This window comes from Bombina bombina, chromosome 4 (assembly GCF_027579735.1).
Source record: "Bombina bombina isolate aBomBom1 chromosome 4, aBomBom1.pri, whole genome shotgun sequence".
In the NCBI taxonomy this organism is placed as follows: Eukaryota; Metazoa; Chordata; class Amphibia; order Anura; family Bombinatoridae; genus Bombina; species Bombina bombina.
The window spans coordinates 188,170,495-188,192,994 of NC_069502.1; the positions used below are offsets into that span (position 1 = coordinate 188,170,495).

A 22,500-nucleotide genomic window follows, 5' to 3' on the forward strand; every position below is an offset into this window, starting at 1 on the left:
AGAGTAGGGTTGGGTGTGTGGGTGGTGGGTTTTAATGTTGGGGGGGTATTGTACTTTTTTTTTTTTTACAAGTAAAAGAGCTGATTACTTTGGGGCAATGCCATTTTAAGGGCTATTTGTAATTTAGTATAGGGTAGGGCTTTTTATTATTTTGGGGGGCTTTTTTATTTTATTAGGGGGATTAGATTTGGTGTAATTAGTTTAAAATTCTTGTAATTATTTTATTATTTTCTGTAATTTAGTGGGGGGGTTTTCGTACTTTAGATAATTGTATTTAATTGTAGTTAATTTAGGGAATTAATTTAATTATAGTGTAGTGTTAGGTGTAATTGTAACTTAGGGTAGGATTTATTTTACAGGTAAATTTGTCTTTATTTTAACTAGGTAGCTATTAAATAGTTAATAAATATTTAATAACTATTCTACCTAGTTAAAATAAATACAAAGTTGCCTGTAAAATAAAAATAAATCCTAAGATAGCTACAATGTAACTATTAGTTATATTGTAGCTAGCTTAGGGTTTATTTTATAGGTAAGTATTTAGTTTTAAATAGGAATAATTTAGTTAATTGTAGTTATTTGATTTAGATTTATTTAAATTATATTTAAGTTAGGGGGATGTTAGGGTTAGGGTTAGACTTGGATTTAGGGTTTAATAACTTTAATATAGTGGCGGCGACATTGGGGGCGGCAGATTAGGGGTTAATAAGTGTAGGTAGGTTGCGGCGACATTGGGGGTGGCAGATTAGGGGTTAATAAATATAATGTAGGTGTCGGTGATGTTAGGGGGAGCAGATTAGGGGTTCATATGTATAATGTAGGTGGCGGCGGTGTTTCTGAGCGGAAGATTAGGGGTTAATAATATTATGCAGATGTCGGGGGCGGCAGATTAGGGGTTAATAAGTGTAATATTAGGGGTGTTTAGACTCGGGTTCATGTTAGGGTGTTAGGTGTAGACATTAAAAGTATTTCCCCATAGGAATCAATGGGGCTGCGTTAGGCGCTGTACTCTGCTTTTTTGCAGGTGTTAGGTTTTTTTTCAGCCGGCTCTGACCCATTGATTCCTATGGGGAAATAGTGCACGAGCGCGTTCAGCCAGCTCACCGCTATTGTAAGCAGCGCTAGTATTGAGGTGAGATGTGGAGCAAAATTTTGCTCTCCGCTCACTTTTCTGCGGCTAACTCCGGGTTTGTAAAAACCCGTAATACCAGCGTTGTCTGTAGGTTGTCTTTGGGAAATATACGTATGAGTGCTGCCAGCATTGCTGCAGAGGTTGAAGGGGTGGGGGGGTCAGCCTGTGAGTGCTCAGACCATATGCCGCACACTGCATCAAATTGGTCTGCATGGCTGTCGTCCCAGAAGGAAGCCTCTTCTAAAGATGATGCACAAGAAAGCCCGCAGTTTGCTGAAGACAAGCAGACTAAGGACATGGATTACTGGAACCATGTCATGTGGTCCGATGAGACCAAGATAAAATTATTTGGTTCAGATGGTGTCAAGTGTGTGGCAGCAACCAGGTGAGGAGTACAAAGACAAGTCTGTCTTGCCTACAGTCAAGCATGGTGGTGGGAGTGTCATGATCTAGGCCTGCATGAGTGCTGTCGGCACTGGGGAGCTACAGTTCATTGAGGGAACCATGAATTCCAACATTTACTGTGACATACTGAAGCAGAGCATGATCCCCTCCCTTCGGAGACTGGGCCACAGGGTAGTATTTCAACATAACGGCCCAAAACACACCTCCAAGATGACCACTGCCTTGCTAAAGAAGCTGAGGGTAAAGGTCGTGGACTGGCCAAGCATGTCTCCAGACCTAAACCCTATTGAGAATCTGTGGGTCTTTCTCAAACAGAAGGTGGGGGAGCGCAAGGTCTCTAACATCCACCAGCTCCATGATGTCTTCATGGAGGAGTGGAAGAGGACTCCAGTGGCAACCTATTAAGCTCTGGTTAACTCCATGCCCAAGAGGGTTAAGGCAGTGCTGGAAAATAATGGTGGTAACACAAAATATGTGTGTTGAGTTATTTTGATAGGACAGTAAATTTACACTGTTATACAGGCTGTACACTCACTACTTTACATTTTAACAAAGTGTAATTTCTTCAGTGTTGTCACATGAAAAGATATAATAAAATATTGCATTCTATTGGCTGTTCCAATCAGCCAATAGGATTGAAGTTCAATCCTATTGGCTGATTGCATCAGCCAATAGGATTTTTTCTACCTTAATTCCGATTGGCTGATAGAATTCTATCAGCCAATCGGAATTGAAGGGACGCCATCTTGGATGATGTCATCTAAAGGAACCTTTATTCAGTCGTCAGATGAAGAACGAAGAGGATGCTCCGCGTCGGATTTCTTGAAGAAGGACCCGCTCCGCGCTGGATGGATGAAGATAGAAGATGCCGTCTGGATGAAGACTTCTGCCCGTCTGGAGGACCTCTTCTTCCCGGCTTGGATGAAGACTTCTGCCCGTCTGGAGGACCACTTTGCCCGGCTTCGTTAAGGTCTTCGGCCCCGCTGGGTGAAGGCTTCTCAAGGTAGGGTGATCTTCAAGGGGTTAGTGTTAGGTTTTATTAAGGGGGGATTGGGTGGGTTTTAGAGTAGGGTTGGGTGTGTGGGTGGTGGGTTTTAATGTTGGGGGGGGATTGTACTTTTTTTTTTTTTTTACAAGTAAAAGAGCTGATTACTTTGGGGCAATGCCCTTTTAAGGGCTATTTGTAATTTAGTATAGGGTAGGGCTTTTTATTATTTTGGGGGACTTTTTTATTTTATTAGGGGGATTAGATTTGGTGTAATTAGTTTAAAAATCTTGTAATTATTTTATTATTTTCTGTAATTTAGTGGGGGGGTTTTCGTACTTTAGATAATTGTATTTAATTGTAGTTAATTTAGGGAATTAATTTAATTATAGTGTAGTGTTAGGTGTAATTGTAACTTAGGGTAGGATTTATTTTACAGGTAAATTTGTCTTTATTTTAACTAGGTAGCTATTAAATAGTTAATAAATATTTAACTATTCTACCTAGTTCAAATAAATACAAAGTTGCCTGTAAAATAAAAATAAATCCTAAAATAGCTACAATGTAACTATTAGTTATATTGTAGCTAGCTTAGGGTTTATTTTATAGGTAAGTATTTAGTTTTAAATAGGAATAATTTAGTTAATTGTAGTTATTTGATTTAGATTTATTTAAATTATATTTAAGTTAGGGGGATGTTAGGGTTAGGGTTAGACTTGGATTTAGGGTTTAATAACTTTAATATAGTGGCGGCGACATTGGGGGCGGCAGATTAGGGGTTAATAAGTGTAGGTAGGTTGCAGCGACATTGGGGGTGGCAGATTAGGGGTTAATAAATATAATGTAGGTGTCGGTGATGTTGGAGGCAGCAGATTAGGGTTTCATAAGTATAATGTAGGTGGCGGCGGTGTTTCTGAGCGGAAGATTAGGGGTTAATAATATAATGCAGGTGTCGGCGATGTCGGGGGCGGCAGATTAGGGGTTAATAAGTGTAATATTAGGGGTGTTTAGACTCGGGTTCATGTTAGGGTGTTAGGTGTAGACATTAAAAGTATTTCCCCATAGGAATCAATGGGGCTGCGTTAGGCGCTGTACTCTGCTTTTTTGCAGGTGTTAGGTTTTTTTTCAGCCGGCTCTGCCCCATTGATTCCTATGGGGAAATCGTGCACGAGCGCGTTCAGCCAGCTCACTGCTATTGTAAGCAGCGCTAGTATTGAGGTGAGATGTGTAGCAAAATTTTGCTCTCCGCTCACTTTTCTGCGGCTAACTCCGGGTTTGTAAAAACCCGTAATACCAGCGTTGTCTGTAGGTGAGCGGTGAGCATAAACTGCTCTTTAGCACCGCACACTATTGCCGACAAAACTCGTAATCTAGGCGATACATTCTTATCTTTTAGCATATAGTGTTAATGCAATAAAACATTCCTTAATTAATTGCATATAACAACAAAGCTTTTAGGTATAGGATACATTCAGGACTTTTGTTTGTTTAATCAATAAGTGGTTAAAACTATACTGACATCTACTAGATCTCTTAATCCTATGGTTTCTACTTTATGGATGTTACATGTTGTTTTTAATAGAATAAGTGCTCAAACATCTATAACATCTAACATCTATAGTATTAAATCAAAAAGGTGCTTATCTTTCCCTTAATTAGATATTTGATTCTTTTAAATTATGGATATGCATAAACAAGATGACTATATTTTCATTGGTATACATTGTGTGTTTGGTACTGGCGCTGAAAAATCAAATAAATAACACCTTAATAAATGGATAGTACAAATGCTACTGCAATAAAACATACCAAATTAATATTTCTGTAATGCTTTCCAATGTGGTAAATAACATTCAGAAAAAAGGGGACGTTAACCCTTTCATGACAGGGTCATTTTGTCTACATCGGAACAACATTCCGATGTAGACAAATTGAAATCCCGCGATCGTGCACGTGATCACGAGATTTCAATAATGGGATCAGGTCAGGGGGGCATCCCTATGAAGCTAGGAACGCCCTCCAGACCGCGATTCCATCCAGGAAGCGCCGTTGGCTTCAGGACAGCCAAACAGCTTGGACGTTCCATTTCGCCCTAACGGCGATAAAGCCCGGTGAGGTTAGGATGGAATAGAATGCGGCGTTAAAAGGTTAAAGGACCAGTAAATACAGTAGATTTGCATAATCAACAAATGCACAATAAAAAGACAATGCAATATCACTTAGTTTGAACTTCAAATGAGTAGCAGATTTTTTTTTTTTCTGACAAATTTTAAAGTTATGTCTATTTCCACTCCCCCTGTACTATGTGACAGCCATCAGCCAATCACAAATGCTTATACGTATGTTCTGTGAATTCTTGCACATGCTCAGTAGGAGCTAGTGACTCAAAAAGTGTAAATATATTAAGACTGTCCACATTTTGTTAGTGGTAGTAAACTGGAAAGTTGTTGCTCTAACTGAATTATAAAAGTTTAATTTTGACTTGAGTTTCCCTTTAACTTGTATTGTTTTTTAGAGCAGATAAGAATTAGAAAGTGCATTGTTTGTCAATGTTTCTTGAGTTCCCGTAAAGGGACATGAAATTTCAAATTTTCTTTAGTGATCAGGGCCGGACTGGGAAATCAGACCAGCCCTGGAAATTTGTATAGACAGGCCCAACCCCACCCCCTCCAACATAGCCATGCCCCCTCCAACATAGCCACGCCCCCTCCAAGCCAGCCAACTTTTTCCCTTCAACATATATATATATATATATATATATATATATATATATATATATATATATAATAAAAAATACAAATATTGTGAGTTAAGCAGGCAGTTTATACACAAATGAAATACTTGCAGACAAACTACATACACAGCATACACATACATGCAGACACACAACATACACATGCATACATGCAGACACATGACATACACATACATGCAGACAAAAAACCTACACATACAAACCGACACAAACATACATGCAGGCACAAAACATACACACACCACAGACTATAGGATTTTTAGGTGGCTAATTAAAATGCCTAGAAAAGCAAAACATTGACCTCTTTTGACACTGTGACTTGATGCCACATGTATGGGTCACTCACAGAGTACCCCCCTTGCTTTGATGCTGCAGCAGCAGCAGCCGCAGCACCCAGACATCCCAGTTTCAGATTTCACTAACTGCACAGTGCACACTGACTGACAGACACTGAAAGTGCAATAAAATGATGCCCCCAGCCCCACTGCAATAAAATGAAGCCCCATCTCCCCTGCAATAAAATGATGCCCCCAACAAAAATATGATGCCCCCAGCACAAAAATTATGCACCATCTCCCCTGCAATAAAATGATGCCCCCCTGCAATAAAATGATGCCCCCAGTCCCAGCCCCACTGCAATAAATGATGCCCCTAGCAATAAAATGAAGCCCCCCTGCAGTAAAAATATGCCCCCAGCCCCCTAGCACAAAAATGATGCCCCCTGCAATAAAATGATGCCCCCCCAAAAATATGATGCCTCCAGCACAAAAATGATGCCCCATCTCCCCAGCACAAAAATGATGCCCCTGCAATAAAATGATGCCCCCAGCAAAAATATGATGCCCCATCCCCCCTGCAATAAAATGATGCCCCATCCCCCCTGCAATAAAATGATGCCCCATCCCCCTGCAATAAAATGATGCCCCATTCCCACAGCAATAAAATGATGCCCCATCTCCACTGCAATAAAATGATGCCCCCAACAAAAACATGATGCCCCCAGCAATAAAAAGATGTCCCCAGCCCCCTGCAATAAAATGAAGCCCAGTCCCCCTGCAATAAAATGATGCCCCAGCCCCCCTGCAATAAATTATTCCCCCAGCCCCACTGCAATGATGCCCCAGCTATAAAATTGAAACCCCCAGCCCCCCTGCAATAAAATGATGCCCAGTCCCCCTGCAATAAAATGATGCCCAGTCCCCCTGCAATAAAATGATGCCCCATCCCAACTGCAATAAAATGATGCCCCCAGCAATAAAATGAAGCCCCAGCCCCCCTGCAATAAAATGATGCCCCAGTCCCACTGCAGTAAAATGATGCCCCCAGCCCCACTGCAATAAAATGATGCCCCCAGCAATAAAATGATGCCCAGTCCCCCTGCAATAAAATGATGCCCCCAGCCCCACTGCAAAAAAAAAACAATGCCCCCAGCAATAACATGATGCCTCATCTCCCCTGCAATAAAATGATGCCCCCAGCAATAAAATTATGCCTCATCTCCCCTGCAATAAAATGATGCCCCCAGCAATAAAATTATGCCTCATCTCCCCTGCAATAAAATGATGCCCCCCCAAAAAAATATGATGCCCCCAACTCAGGCGCAATGACTGTAATGGCTTGATAGCTACATTTTTTACATTTAAATGTAAGATTTATTATTTATTTTTCAAGTACAGCAAAAGTGCCATACTCAACTGCTGAGATAAAACTATCATTTTTAGTCTTTCTATACTGTGCACTATTACAACTATATGTTTAAGAGAGAGCAATAACTGAATAACTGTACAAGTCCTGTAAGTAAGAGGTACAGACAAATAGAAAGGTAGTTACAAGATCAGCAAGAGACCACAGCTATAGCAGACATGGAGTAGACACTGGCAAATATAGCTGTGATGGGATCATACTGGCTCACAAAAGAATGAGAACAGTCACCAACTATTTCCTGGTTAGTTTGGCTTTCTCAGATGCTTCCATGGCTGCATTTAACACTCTGGTAAATTTTATATATGCTCTTCATACAGGGAGTGCAGAATTATTAGGCAAATGAGTATTTTGACCACATCATCCTCTTTATGCATGTTGTCTTACTCCAAGCTGTATAGGCTCGAAAGCCTACTACCAATTAAGCATATTAGGTGATGTGCATCTCTGTAATGAGAAGGGGTGTGGTCTAATGACATCAACACCCTATATCAGGTGTGCATAATTATTAGGCAACTTCCTTTCCTTTGGCAAAATGGGTCAAAAGAAGGACTTGACAGGCTCAGAAAAGTCAAAAATAGTGAGATATCTTGTAGAGGGATGCAGCACTCTTAAAATTGCAAAGCTTCTGAAGCGTGATCATCGAACAATCAAGCGTTTCATTCAAAATAGTCAACAGGGTCGCAAGAAGCGTGTGGAAAAACCAAGGCGCAAAATAACTGCCCATGAACTGAGAAAAGTCAAGCGTGCAGCTGCCAAGATGCCACTTGCCACCAGTTTGGCCATATTTCAGAGCTGCAACATCACTGGAGTGCCCAAAAGCACAAGGTGTGCAATACTCAGAGACATGGCCAAGGTAAGAAAGGCTGAAAGACGACCACCACTGAACAAGACACACAAGCTGAAACATCAAGACTGGGCCAAGAAATATCTCAAGACTGATTTTTCAAAGGTTTTATGGACTGATGAAATGAGAGTGAGTCTTGATGGGCCAGATGGATTGGCCCGTGGCTGGATTGGTAAAGGGCAGAGAGCTCCAGTCCGACTCAGATGCCAGCAAGGTGGAGGTGGAGTACTGGTTTGGGCTGGTATCATCAAAGATGAGCTTGTGGGGCCTTTTCGGGTTGAGGATGGAGTCAAGCTCAACTCCCAGTCCTACTGCCAGTTTCTGGAAGACACCTTCTTCAAGCAGTGGTACAGGAAGAAGTCTGCATCCTTCAAGAAAAACATGATTTTCATGCAGGACAATGCTCCATCACATGCGTCCAAGTACTCCACAGCGTGGCTGGCAAGAAAGGGTATAAAAGAAGAAAATCTAATGACATGGCCTCCTTGTTCACCTGATCTGAACCCCATTGAGAACCTGTGGTCCATCATCAAATGTGAGATTTACAAGGAGGGAAAACAGTACACCTCTCTGAACAGTGTCTGGGAGGCTGTGGTTGCTGCTGCACGCAATGTTTATGGTGAACAGATCAAGACACTGACAGAATCCATGGATGGCAGGCTTTTGAGTGTCCTTGCAAAGAAAGGTGGCTATATTGGTCACTGATTTGTTTTTGTTTTGTTTTTGAATGTCAGAAATGTATATTTGTGAATGTTGAGATGTTATATTGGTTTCACTGGTAAAAATAAATAATTGAAATGGGTATATATTTGTTTTTTGTTAAGTTGCCTAATAATTATGCACAGTAATAGTCACCTGCACACACAGATATCCCCCTAAAATAGCTATAAATAAAAACAAACTAAAAACTACTTCCAAAACTATTCAGCTTTGATATTAATGAGTTTTTTGGGTTCACTTGAGAACATGGTTGTTGTTCAATAATAAAATTAATCCTCAAAAATACAACTTGCCTAATAATTCTGCACTCCCTGTAAAGAGTGGTACTTCGGGGATGCTTACTGCAAGTTTCACAACTTAAAAGAAGTTGTGAAACTTGCAATAAGCATCCCCGAAGTACCACTCGTTATGAAGAGCATATATAAAATTTACCAGAGTGTTAAATGCAGGCTGCAGCCATGGAAGCATCTGATTCTGAGAAAGCCAAACTAACCAGGAAATAGTTAGTGACTGTTCTCATTCTTTTGTGAGCCAGTATGATCCAAATGACTATTATATTACCGAAAACAGCAACTGCCACCATGGATCCATATGCTAGAGACCAGAGGGCGATTCGCCAAGGGGGTTGTACGAACTGCATAGGGGAGCTAACATTGCTCTGAGAGACATTCTTTGGCCAGAGCATCCCTTCTCCCAGTGGGGCAAACAGACTGAGTCCCTCTGCAGTAGTCACATTTGCAGGAACCGAAGTCATCTCAGCCTTCGTAAATGACATGTTCCAAAAAAATGAAGAAATTTTCTATGTGAAAAGGTGCAACATAAACCTTAAAGTAGTCTACTGTCACAACAGAAACACTACTGACCTGGCATAAGCCCCAAACTATACTGTGCGTGCGATCGATCTGGCTCAGTCAGACAGCCTATCTGCAGAGTTAGATGTCCCTGTTGGATGGTGAGTGCTGCAGCCGCGTGTGTGAAGGCTGTGGTAGCGTTCAGAATAAGTGGCAAGTGGGTCACGTGACGGCGGGTGTGCTGACGTCACTGCCTGCCTGTCACTCACCTGTGCCGGTCGGGGGGAAAATTGCGGGATTTTTTTTTTTTTTTTAAATTGCGCTCAAAAAAAATAATAAAAAAAAAATATATTTTCTTTTTGTTTGTTTGAACCAGTCTGGTGGGCGGAGCAAAGGGAACTAGTGGCAGCCTAACAGCCGCACTGATCAGGACAAAAAAAAAAAACAATCAGCCGCCCGCATAAAAAATGTGCTGCTCTCAGACAGTCTCTGCAGCAGCTGAGCCAGCCCAGCTGAGCTGTCGACCGGCGACCCACCGGGATTTTTCCCGGTATCCCGGCTGCCCAATCCGGCTCTGTTAGTGATTCAGATAGTGTGCAATTTTCAAAATGTTTCCAATTTACTTCAAATTAACTTTGTTTTTTGATGCACTAGATAGCAGAAGTGTTTGCTGCCATTCAGTGCTGTAGACACGTGCACAGTACCTACCTAGGTATTCTCTTCAACAAAGAATGTCATGAGATGAAATCAAATTTGTTAATATTAATACATTTGAGACTTTTTAAAGGACCATAATATTGATGAAATTACATGCTTTGATTTATTAGAATATGTAATTTTATCTCTGTGGACTTTGCATCTCTCTATGTTTAAAGGGACATAATGCCCCCATGTTAAATCACTTTAAATCAACTTTGCTTTACTATGATCTTGTGAGATTTCATAGTAAACTTCCTTAAACTGAGAATGGAAAATAACATGACTTTGCTGCACATGCCAGATGCACTCTCCCTTGTAAGTCCCAGAGCTAGCATTCTCATTGGCTTCTTAAAGGGACAGTCTACTTGAAAATGTTTGTTGTTTAAAAATATTGATAATCCCTTTATTTACCATTCCCCAGTTTTGCATAACCAACACGGTTATATTAATACACTTTTTACCTCTGTGATTACCTTGCAGCTAAGCCTCTGCAGACTGCCCACTTATTTCAGCGCTTTTTACAAACTTGCATTTCAGCCATTTAGTTCTGACTCTTAAATACCTCCACGGGAGTGAGCTCAATGTTATCTATATGGCACACTCACACTAGCACTGTCTAGTTGTGAAAAGCTAATAAAAATGCACTGAGATAAGAGGCGACCTTCAAGGGTTTAGAAATTAGCAAAAGAAGAAAAAAAAAGATAACAAAGCAAGTTTGATGGTAAAAGTAAATAAATAAAAATAGTGTGCCCTATCTGAATCATAAATTTCAAATTTGGCTTTACTGTCCCTTTTTTACTTACACATGTTCAGGTATGCTGCATCACTCTCAATTGCTTTAACGTTTGGGTATTATGTTCCTTTAGCATCTGCAATGGGGTTAAACACATAGTTCGGGAGACGCACAGCACTGCTGATCCTGAGCAGACAGTACAACTGATTTTGTTATTGTATCACTATAATGGCCCTTTAAAATGGTATGTTCTGTCATGAAGAAGAAACTATTTGTCTTTACCACCTCTATCCGTTTATTCTATGAATCAGCCACTCTGTGCTTGCAAATATTACTCCTGATCCTGTTACCTTTGAGCTTGAGATCATAACCCTTTGTTCAGTTGTTCTTTTTGTGGGAAAATGCTTTCATCCTCAGATTTATTACATTTCTTAATATACTTGAGCCCTTAAAGGGACATGAAACCCACATTTTTTCTTTAATGATTTCAAAACAACTTTCCAATTTACTTCTATTATCTAATTTGCTTCATTCTCTTGATATCCTTAACTGCTGCTGATTGGTGGCTGCACATAGATGCCTCTCGTGATTGACTCACCCATGTGCATTGCTATTTCTTCAACAAAGAATATCTAAATAATTAAGCAAATTAGATGAAAGAATTAAATTGGAATGTTGTTTAAAATTGTATTCTCTATTTGAATCGTGAAAGAACATTTTTGGGTTTTGTGTTCCTTTAATATTAATTAACATACAAGTATCTGGCCAATCTTCATCTTTTATTGAGCTAAAGTTGAACTAATGGGGTAAATACAAATTAGTTTTCTAACGCATTGTTTAACATTTTTGCAGTTATTGATAAAATGAGAGTTAGATTCCCCTATTTAGCTAGAGCTCACTGTGCTTTTAAAAAATGTTATTAAATTGTATTTATGTTTTGCAACTTTGGGAGACATCTCGGTGGTAGAACTAAGATTCTCCCATGGTTAAAGTAAATGTCAATTTTCAGCAATAAGTGCCCGGTTTTTAAAAATACTTTGCACTGGACTTGTAGAAATACTTAAATTTTTCTTCTCCAAAGCCGGATCGCCGATCCCAGCCTCAGTTCCTCTGTACTGATATCAGAAATGACAAAACCGGCTTCCTCCAATCATGGCTTCCCCCCCAGAGCGTCCATCTCGTGATGCCTGGCTGTGATTGGAGGAAGCCAGTTTCGTCATTGCTGTGTTTGTACAGCAGGAAGAAGAAGGCGGGGGATCGTCGATCCGGCTTTGCAGAAGTTAAAGGGTAAGTATTTCGCAATGTAAACTTTCATCAATGAAAGTGCCCCTGTTTTTAAAAGTATTTTTAAAAACCGGGCACTCATTGCTGAAAATTGACCTTCACTGTAAGGAGCCAATGTGAGCTCCAAAACCTTTAAAGTCGGTTACCTTAACCCAAACCATCCTAGATCTATGTCATGTAGGGTTGCCACCTCAGCGATTGTTTTCCTGGATACTTATGACACTTATGAGTTACACATGCTGCAGGGTGTGCTGGGAAGAACATTTATTGTGTTTCTTGACAGCACTATTCATATTCCTCCTTTTCATGAGTCCGCTAAAACATAACATTTGAAACAACTAATTTTGATTCATTCTCTTGGTATCCTTGGTTGAAAAGCATAGCTAGGTAGGCTCAGGAGCTGCAATGCATCACTGAGAGAGCTAGCTGGTGGTTTGTGGCTGCCTCTTGTTATTGGCTCACCTAATGTGTTCCGCTAGATCCCAGTAGTGAATTGCTGCTTCTCCAACAAATTATACCAAAAGAATGAATCAAATGTGATAATAGAAGTACAATGGAAAGTTGCTTAAAATTGTATGTTCTTTCTGAATTGAAAACAATGGGTTTCATGTCCCTTTTACAGGACAAAGTGACAAAATAAATAATGTTTCTGATAACAATGCATAACAAAGCTACTCCTATGTTGTATTACTCCATTTTCACTGCACCTTTACCATATAGAAACAAGAAGACTTAGTATTTTTTTTTTAGATTTTATAAAAGCTGACGAAACGTATATTGGATGTTTTTATTGACCACGAACATTTGTTTATACCTATGCAGGGGTGGTAAGGCGAACAGCTACAAATGCTAAACACACAGATACTAAACACACACATACACACTAGAGCACATCCCCACTAACTACACATATACACAGAGACACTGACAGTCTGACACAGACACATGCAGACAAAATTAAACCACAGACATACTAACACACATAGAGACACTGACACATTAACACACACATTAAAGGGCCACTAAACCCAAAATCTTTCTTTCATGATTCAGATAGAGAATATACATTTAAACAACATTACAATTTACTTCTATTATTTATTTTGCTTCATTTTTTAGATATCCTTAGTTGAAGAAAAAGCAATGCACATGGTGAGCCAATCACACAAGGCTTCTATGTGCAGCAACCAATCAGCAGCTACTGAGCATATCTAGATATGCTTTTCAGCAAAGAATATCAAGAGAATAAAACAAATTAGATAATATAAGTAAATTAGAAAAATGTTTAAAATTACATTCTCTTTCTAAATCATGAAAGAAAAAATGTGGGTTTCATGGCCCTTTAACCCCTTAGTGACCAGACCATTTTTCAATTTTCTTACCCTTAAAGGGACACTGAACCCACCTGTTTTTCTTTCGTGATTCAGATAGAGCATGACATTTTAAGCAACTTTCTAATTTACTCCTATTATCAAATTTTCTTCATTCTCTTTGTATCTTTATTTGAAATGCAAGAATGTAAGTTTACATATTTTTACATTTCTGCGGTGTTTGTTTCGCTGTAATTTTCCTCTTACTCATTTACTATACCAACACATTATATACTGTTTTTCTCGCTATTAAATGGACTTTCTAAAGATACCATTATTATACACACTTTTTCTAACTTTGACCCCCAAAATCTGTTACACAACCACCAAAAGACACCCATGCTAAATAGTTTCTAAATTTTGTCCTGAGTTTAGAAATACCTAATGTTTACATGTTCTTTGCTTTTTTTGCAAGTTATAGGGCGATAAGTACAAGTAGCACTATGTTTCCAAACCATTTTTTTTCCCCTCAAAATTAGCGATAGTTACATTGGAACACTGATATCTGTCAGGAATCCCTGAATAACCCTTCATATATATATATATATATATATATATATTTATATATATATATATATATATATATTAGTAGACAACCCAAAGTATTGATCTAGGCCCCTTTTGGTATATTTCATGCCACCATTTCACCACCAAATGCGATTAAAGAAAAAAATCACTAACTTTTTCACAAACTTTTTCACAAACTTTAGGTCTCTCACTGAAGTTATTTACAAACAGCTTGTGCAATTATGACACACATGGTTGTAAATATTTCTCTGGGATCCCCTTTGTTCAGAAATAGCAGACATATATGGCTTTGGCATTACTTTTTCGTTATTAGAAGACCGCTAAATGCCGCTGCGCACCACACTTGTATTATGCCCAGCAGTGAAGGGGTTAATTAGGTAGCTTGTAGGGTTAATTTTAGCCTCCCACCTGACACATCCCACCCCCTGATCCCTCTCTAACCCCTCTCAAACAGGTGTCTTCCCTCCCCCATCCCACAATTGTCACCGCCTTCTTAAATAGTGGTAGAAAGTCTGCCAGTACTAAAATATAAGCCTTTTTTAGCATTTTTTTTTTAAAATATATAAATAGTTTCTGCAGTGTAGTTCCCCCCACCTAACCCCCCAACCTCCACGACCCCCCCTCCACGACCCCCTCCCAGATCCCTTTACCAACAATTATTTCCCTTTCCCTCCTACCCCTTAGGCATTGTGTGCACTCACTACAATGTGTAGTAGTCTCCCGCCCTCCCTCTGAACTCTCCTGGAACAGCTGTCGGAACTACTCCAGCGATGGGCCGCCCACCTGCCTCCCTGCTATGGCTCCCACCCACCAATGATCGGCACCATCGCTGGCAGAGGAAGAGAGGGCCACAGATTGGGTAAAAAAAGGTATTGCAGTGATGCCTCAATATCGAGGCATCACTGCAATACCTTGAAAGCTTGAATCCCCTGTACGTCCTTAGTCATTAAGGGGTTAAAGGGACACTAAACCCATTTATTTTTTTTTCTTTCATGGTTCAGATAGAGCATGCATTTTTAAGCAACTTTCTAATTTACTCCTATTATCAAATTTACTTTGTTTTCTTGAAAAAGTAGGAATGTTAGCTTTGGAGCCGGCCCCACCCTAGGTAGCTCTTGCTGACTGGTGGCTATATTTAGCCAATAGATATATAGCAATATCTATTTAAAAAGACTTAGAACATATTTCCTTATGTGAATAACATTGAAATGTGAAATATTTACAGTAAATATACAGTTAAACACATTATTAAATATGAATATTGCATAAATACGATTATCATGTTTTTGGCTACTTGACTGCAAAGGGCTACAATGCACTTCTATATATGTATTAATGTGTTTATGTGTATATATGTCTGTAAATACATATATACACATTTAAATACATATGTACACACATAAAAACATATATAATTGATGCTATTTAGGGTGGTCACACCAAATATTGTGTTTTTTATTTATTTTTATTAGTAGGAATAAAATTATAACAAACTAATACATATGTATAGCACTCACTGGTATTTTTAAATAAATACATTTTATTTGTGATGTCCAAAGCATATGATACTATGATGCAGAATGTGTATAAATAGAAATGTTTCCCTCATTAACCTCTGCACTCAATTTGAATCACTGCCAACGTCATATGTGCCACTGTTATTCCTCTAAGCAGGATGAGGGTTTGAAAATAGGAATACAGAGCATATCTACATTTGCTCAGTCTTTAAGTGAAATTTTGGTTAAAAAAAAAAAAAATTAAAGCACTTTATTTAAACATGTTTGTTTTAATTTAATTTTTTGAGTGGAACACAATCTATGTTTTCCACTAATGCTCTCTAGCTGATCGTTAAAACTTTCACAGCTCTGTTGGTGAAGGCGAGACATGCTTCTGCAAACTGAACATAAAAACTGGTTTAATTAAGACAGGAAAAGTATAAACAGTATGATTACATACCCTCCTTTATATTTACATATAAAACAAATAAAAAACATGACTGCCATGTTCCTTTAAAGTGAATGTAAAGTTTGATGAATCAGTGCCCGGTTTTTAAAAATCCTATTAAAAACAGGGACACTTTCATTCATCAAACTTTACATTTCACTGGTTTTGTTAAAATACTTACCTTTTCTCCAACATAGGTGTGTCCGGTCCACGGCGTCATCCTTACTTGTGGGATATTCTCTTCCCCAACAGGAAATGGCAAAGAGCCCAGCAAAGCTGGTCACATGATCCCTCCTAGGCTCCGCCTACCCCAGTCATTCTCTTTGCCGTTGTACAGGCAACATCTCCACGGAGATGGCTTAGAGTTTTTTAGTGTTTAACTGTAGTTTTTCATTATTCAATCAAGAGTTTGTTATTTTCAAATAGTGCTGGTACGTACTATTTACTCAGAAACAGAAAAGAGATGAAGAATTCTGTTTGTATGAGGAAAATGATTTTAGCAACCGTAACTAAAATCCATGGCTGTTCCACACAGGACTGTTGAGAGCATTAACTTCAGTTGGGGGAACAGTTTGCAGTCCTTTGCTGCTTGAGGTATGACACATTCTAACAAGACGATGTAATGCTGGAAGCTGTCATTTTCCCTATGGGATCCGGTAAGCCATGTTTATTACGATTGTAAATAAGGGCTTCACAAGGGCTTATTTAGACTGTAGACATTTTTTGGGCTAAATCGATTGATATTAACACTTATTTAGCCTTGAGGAATCATTTATTCTGGGTATTTTGATATAATTATATCGGCAGGCACTGTTTTAGACACCTTATTCTTTAGGGGCTTTCCCAAAGCATAGGCAGAGTCTCATTTTCGCGCCGGTGTTGCGCACTTGTTTTTGAGAGGCATGGCATGCAGTCGCATGTGAGAGGAGCTCTGATACTGATAAAAGACTTCTGAAGGCATCATTTGGTATCGTATTCCCCTTGGGTTTGGTTGGGTCTCAGCAAAGCAGATACCAGGGACTGTAAAGGGGTTAAAGCTTAAAACGGCTCCGGTTCCGTTATTTTAAGGGTTAAAGCTTCCAAAATTGGTGTGCAATATTTTCAAGGCTTTAAGACACTGTGGTGAAAGTTTGGTGAATTTTGAACAATTCCTTCATGTTTTTTCGCAATTGCAGTAATAAAGTGTGTTCAGTTTAAAATTTAAAGTGACAGTAACGGTTTTATTTCAAAACGTTTTTTGTACTTTCTTATCAAGTTTATGCCTGTTTAACATGTCTGAACTACCAGATAGACTGTGTTCTGAATGTGGGGAAGCCAGAATTCCTATTCATTTAAATAAATGTGATTTATGTGATAATGACAATGATGCCCAAGATGATTCCTCAAGTGAGGGGAGTAAGCATGGTACTGCATCATTCCCTCCTTCGTCTACACGAGTCTTGCCCACTCAGGAGGCCCCTAGTACATCTAGCGCGCCAATACTCCTTACTATGCAACAATTAACGGCTGTAATGGATAATTCTGTCAAAAACATTTTAGCCAAAATGAACCCTTGTCAGCGTAAGCGTGGATGCTCTGTTTTAGTTACTGAAGAGCATGACGACGCTGATATTAATATCTCTGAAGGGCCCCTAACCCAATCTGAGGGAGCCAGGGAGGTTTTGTCTGAGGGAGAAATTACTGATTTAGGGAACATTTCTCAGCAGGCTGAATCTGATGTGATTACTTTTAAATTTAAATTGGAACATCTCCGCATTTTGCTTAAGGAGGTATTATCCACTCTGGATGATTGTGAAAATTTGGTCATCCCAGAGAAACTATGTAAAATGGACAAGTTCCTAGAGGTGCCGGGGCTCCCAGAAGCTTTTCCTATACCCAAGCGGGTGGCGGACATTGTTAATAAAGAATGGGAAAGGCCCGGTATTCCTTTCGTCCCTCCCCCCATATTTAAAAAATTGTTTCCTATGGTCGACCCCAGAAAGGACTTATGGCAGTCAGTCCCCAAGGTCGAGGGAGCGGTTTCTACTTTAAACAAACGCACCACTATTCCCATAGAGGATAGTTGTGCTTTCAAAGATCCTATGGATAAAAAATTAGAAGGTTTGCTTAAAAAGATGTTTGTTCAGCAGGGTTACCTTCTACAACCCATTTCATGCATTGTCCCTGTCACTACAGCCGCATATTTCTGGTTTGATGAACTGATTAAGGTGCTCGATAGTGACTCTCCTCCTTATGAGGAGATTATGGACAGAGTCAATGCTCTCAAATTGGCTAATTCTTTCACTCTAGACGCCTCTTTGCAATTGGCTAAGTTAGCGGCTAAGAATTCTGGGTTTGCTATTGTGGCGCGCAGAGCGCTTTGGTTGAAATCTTGGTCGGCTGATGCGTCTTCCAAGAACAAGCTACTAAACATTCCTTTCAAGGGGAAAACGCTGTTTGGTCCTGACTTGAAAGAGATTATCTCTGATATCACTGGGGGTAAGGGCCATGCCCTTCCTCAGGATCGGCCTTTCAAGGCAAAAAATAGACCTAATTTTCGTCCCTTTCGTAAAAACGGACCAGCCCAAGGTGCTACGTCCTCTAAGCAAGAGGGTAATACTTCTCAGGCCAAGCCAGCTTGGAGACCAATGCAAGGCTGGAACAAGGGAAAGCAGGCAAAGAAACCTGCCACTGCTACCAAGACAGCATGAAATATCGGCCCCCGATCCGGGACCGGATCTGGTGGGGGGCAGACTCTCTCTCTTCGCTCAGGCTTGGGCAAGAGATGTTCTGGATCCTTGGGCGCTAGAAATAGTCTCCCAGGGTTATCTTCTGGAATTCAAGGGACTTCCCCCAAGGGGAAGGTTCCACAGGTCTCAGTTGTCTTCAGACCACATAAAAAGACAGGCGTTCTTACATTGTGTAGAAGACCTGTTAAAAATGGGAGTGATTCATCCTGTTCCATTGAGAGAACAAGGGATGGGGTTCTACTCCAATCTGTTCATAGTTCCCAAAAAAGAGGGAACGTTCAGACCAATCCTAGATCTCAAGATCTTAAACAAATTTCTCAAGGTCCCATCTTTCAAGATGGAAACCATTCGAACTATCCTTCCTTCCATCCAGGAAGGTCAATTCATGACCACGGTGGATTTAAAGGATGCGTATCTACATATTCCTATCCACAAGGAACATCATCGGTTCCTAAGGTTTGCATTCCTGGACAAACATTACCAGTTCGTGGCGCTTCCTTTCGGATTAGCCACTGCTCCAAGGATTTTCACAAAGGTACTAGGGTCCCTTCTAGCTGTGCTAAGACCAAGGGGCATTGCAGTTGTACCTTACCTGGACGACATTCTGATTCAAGCGTCGTCCCTCCCTCGAGCAAAGGCTCACACGGACATCGTCCTGGCCTTTCTCAGATCGCACGGCTGGAAAGTGAACGTGGAAAAGAGTTCTCTATCCCCGTCAACAAGGGTTCCCTTCTTGGGAACAATTATAGACTCCTCAGAAATGAGGATTTTTCTAACAGAGGCCAGAAAGACAAAGCTTCTGGACTCTTGTCGAATACTTCATTCCGTTCCTCTTCCTTCCGTAGCTCAGTGCATGGAAGTGATCGGGTTGATGGTAGCGACAATGGACATAGTTCCTTTTGCGCGCATTCCTCTAAGACCATTACAACTGTGCATGCTCAGTCAGTGGAATGGGGACTATACAGACTTGTCTCCAAAGATACAAGTAAATCAGAGGACCAGAGACTCACTCCGTTGGTGGCTGTCCCTGGACAACCTGTCACGAGGGATGACATTCCACAGACCAGAGTGGGTCATTGTCACGACCGACGCCAGTCTGATGGGCTGGGGCGCGGTCTGGGGATCCCTGAAAGCTCAGGGTCTTTGGTCTCGGGAAGAATCTCTTCTACCGATAAATATTCTGGAACTGAGAGCGATATTCAATGCTCTCAAGGCTTGGCCTCAGCTAGCGAGGACCAAGTTCATACGGTTTCAATCAGACAACATGACGACTGTTGCGTACATCAACCATCAGGGGGGAACAAGGAGTTCCCTAGCGATGGAAGAAGTGACCAAGATTATTCTATGGGCGGAGTCTCACTCCTGCCACCTGTCTGCTATCCACATCCCGGGAGTGGAAAATTGGGAAGCGGATTTTCTGAGTCGTCAGACATTGCATCCGGGGGAGTGGGAACTCCATCCGGAAATCTTTGCCCAAGTCACTCAACTTTGGGGCATTCCAGACATGGATCTGATGGCCTCTCGTCAGAACTTCAAAGTTCCTTGCTACGGGTCCAGATCCAGGGATCCCAAGGCGGCTCTAGTGGATGCACTAGTAGCACCTTGGACCTTCAAACTAGCTTATGTGTTCCCGCCGTTTCCTCTCATCCCCAGGCTGGTAGCCAGGATCAATCAGGAGAGGGCGTCGGTGATCTTGATAGCTCCTGCGTGGCCACGCAGGACTTGGTATGCAGATCTGGTGAATATGTCATCGGCTCCACCTTGGAAGCTACCTTTGAGACGAGACCTTCTTGTTCAGGGTCCGTTCGAACATCCGAATCTGGTTTCACTCCAGCTGACTGCTTGGAGATTGAACGCTTGATTTTATCGAAGCGAGGTTTCTCAGATTCTGTTATCGATACTCTTGTTCAGGCCAGAAAGCCTGTAACTAGAAAGATTTACCACAAAATTTGGAAAAAATATATCTGTTGGTGTGAATCTAAAGGATTCCCTTGGGACAAGGTTAAGATTCCTAGGATTCTATCCTTCCTTCAAGAAGGATTGGAAAAAGGATTATCGGCAAGTTCCCTGAAGGGACAGATTTCTGCCTTGTCGGTGTTACTTCACAAAAAACTGGCAGCTGTGCCAGATGTTCAAGCCTTTGTTCAGGCTCTGGTTAGAATCAAGCCTGTTTACAAACCTTTGACTCCTCCTTGGAGTCTCAATCTAGTTCTTTCAGTTCTTCAGGGGGTTCCGTTTGAACCCTTACATTCCGTTGATATTAAGTTATTATCTTGGAAAGTTTTGTTTTTAGTTGCAATTTCTTCTGCTAGAAGAGTTTCAGAATTATCTGCTCTGCAGTGTTCTCCTCCTTATCTGGTGTTCCATGCAGATAAGGTGGTTTTACGTACTAAACCTGGTTTTCTTCCAAAAGTTGTTTCTAACAAAAACATTAACCAGGAGATTATCGTACCTTCTCTGTGTCCGAAACCAGTTTCAAAGAAGGAACGCTTGTTGCACAATTTGGATGTTGTTCGCGCTCTAAAATTCTGTTTAGATGCTACAAAGGATTTTAGACAAACATCTTCCCTGTTTGTTGTTTATTCAGGTAAAAGGAGAGGTCAAAAAGCAACTTCTACCTCTCTCTCTTTTTGGATTAAAAGCATCATCAGATTGGCTTACGAGACTGCCGGACGGCAGCCTCCCGAAAGAATCACGGCTCATTCCACTAGGGCTGTGGCTTCCACATGGGCCTTCAAGAACGAGGCTTCTGTTGATCAGATATGTAGGGCAGCGACTTGGTCTTCACTGCACACTTTTACCAAATTTTACAAGTTTGATACTTTTGCTTCTTCTGAGGCTATTTTTGGGAGAAAGGTTTTGCAAGCCGTGGTGCCTTCCATTTAGGTGACCTGATTTGCTCCCTCCCTTCATCCGTGTCCTAAAGCTTTGGTATTGGTTCCCACAAGTAAGGATGACGCCGTGGACCGGACACACCTATGTTGGAGAAAACAGAATTTATGTTTACCTGATAAATTTCTTTCTCCAACGGTGTGTCCGGTCCACGGCCCGCCCTGGTTTTTTAATCAGGTCTGATAATTTATTTTCTTTAACTACAGTCACCACGGTACCATATGGTTTCTCCTATGCTATTATTCCTCCTTAACGTCGGTCGAATGACTGGGGTAGGCGGAGCCTAGGAGGGATCATGTGACCAGCTTTGCTGGGCTCTTTGCCATTTCCTGTTGGGGAAGAGAATATCCCACAAGTAAGGATGACGCCGTGGACCGGACACACCGTTGGAGAAAGAAATTTATCAGGTAAACATAAATTCTGTTTTAATCTTGAAAGCCGCTCCAGCGATTCCCCCTCCTGCTGCTCGACACTTTATACGTCAGCAATGACGAGTACGGCATCCTCCAATCATGGCCTCCCCCTCAGGGAAATCATTGCCTGCGGCAACGCCGTGATTGGAGGAAGCCGGATTTTGTCATTTTTCACATATGAAGAGGCATGCAACGGGCGGGGGAAGTGCTGGAGCGGCTTTCAAGATTGAAAGGTAAGTATTTTAACAAAACAAGTGAAATGTAAAATTTGATGAATGAAAGTGCCCCTGTTTTTAATAGGGTTTTTAAAAACCGGGCACTAATTCATAAAACTTGACATTCACTTTAAAGCATGTGGTAATAGCCTTTTGCTACAGTTACAAGAGTCCATATCCGACCATCAAATATATCAGTAATACTTAGAGCACAGCTAAAATGTAATTTTAGTTAAAAAAACAAAACCATGAAAACAAGAAAAAGAAATACATTTACACCACGTAAAGTGGAGCAATACCATCATTTAACATATATTTTTAAATTTATCTTTATATGCAGGCCCGAGCCCTTACACC

General features: G+C 40.6%; 1 protein-coding gene across 1 annotated transcript in view; it reads left to right on the plus strand.

Moving 5' to 3' along the window:
* EIPR1 (EARP complex and GARP complex interacting protein 1) overlaps window positions 1–22,500 on the plus strand; it is a 595,922-nt gene that overhangs the window by 101,022 nt on the left and 472,400 nt on the right. Inside the window, exon 2 of the mRNA XM_053709730.1 lies at window positions 22,484–22,500. This exon is cut by the window's right edge and continues 67 nt beyond it. Within this exon, the coding sequence (XP_053565705.1) occupies window positions 22,484–22,500 (17 nt within the window). The remainder of the gene's footprint in view (window positions 1–22,483) is intronic.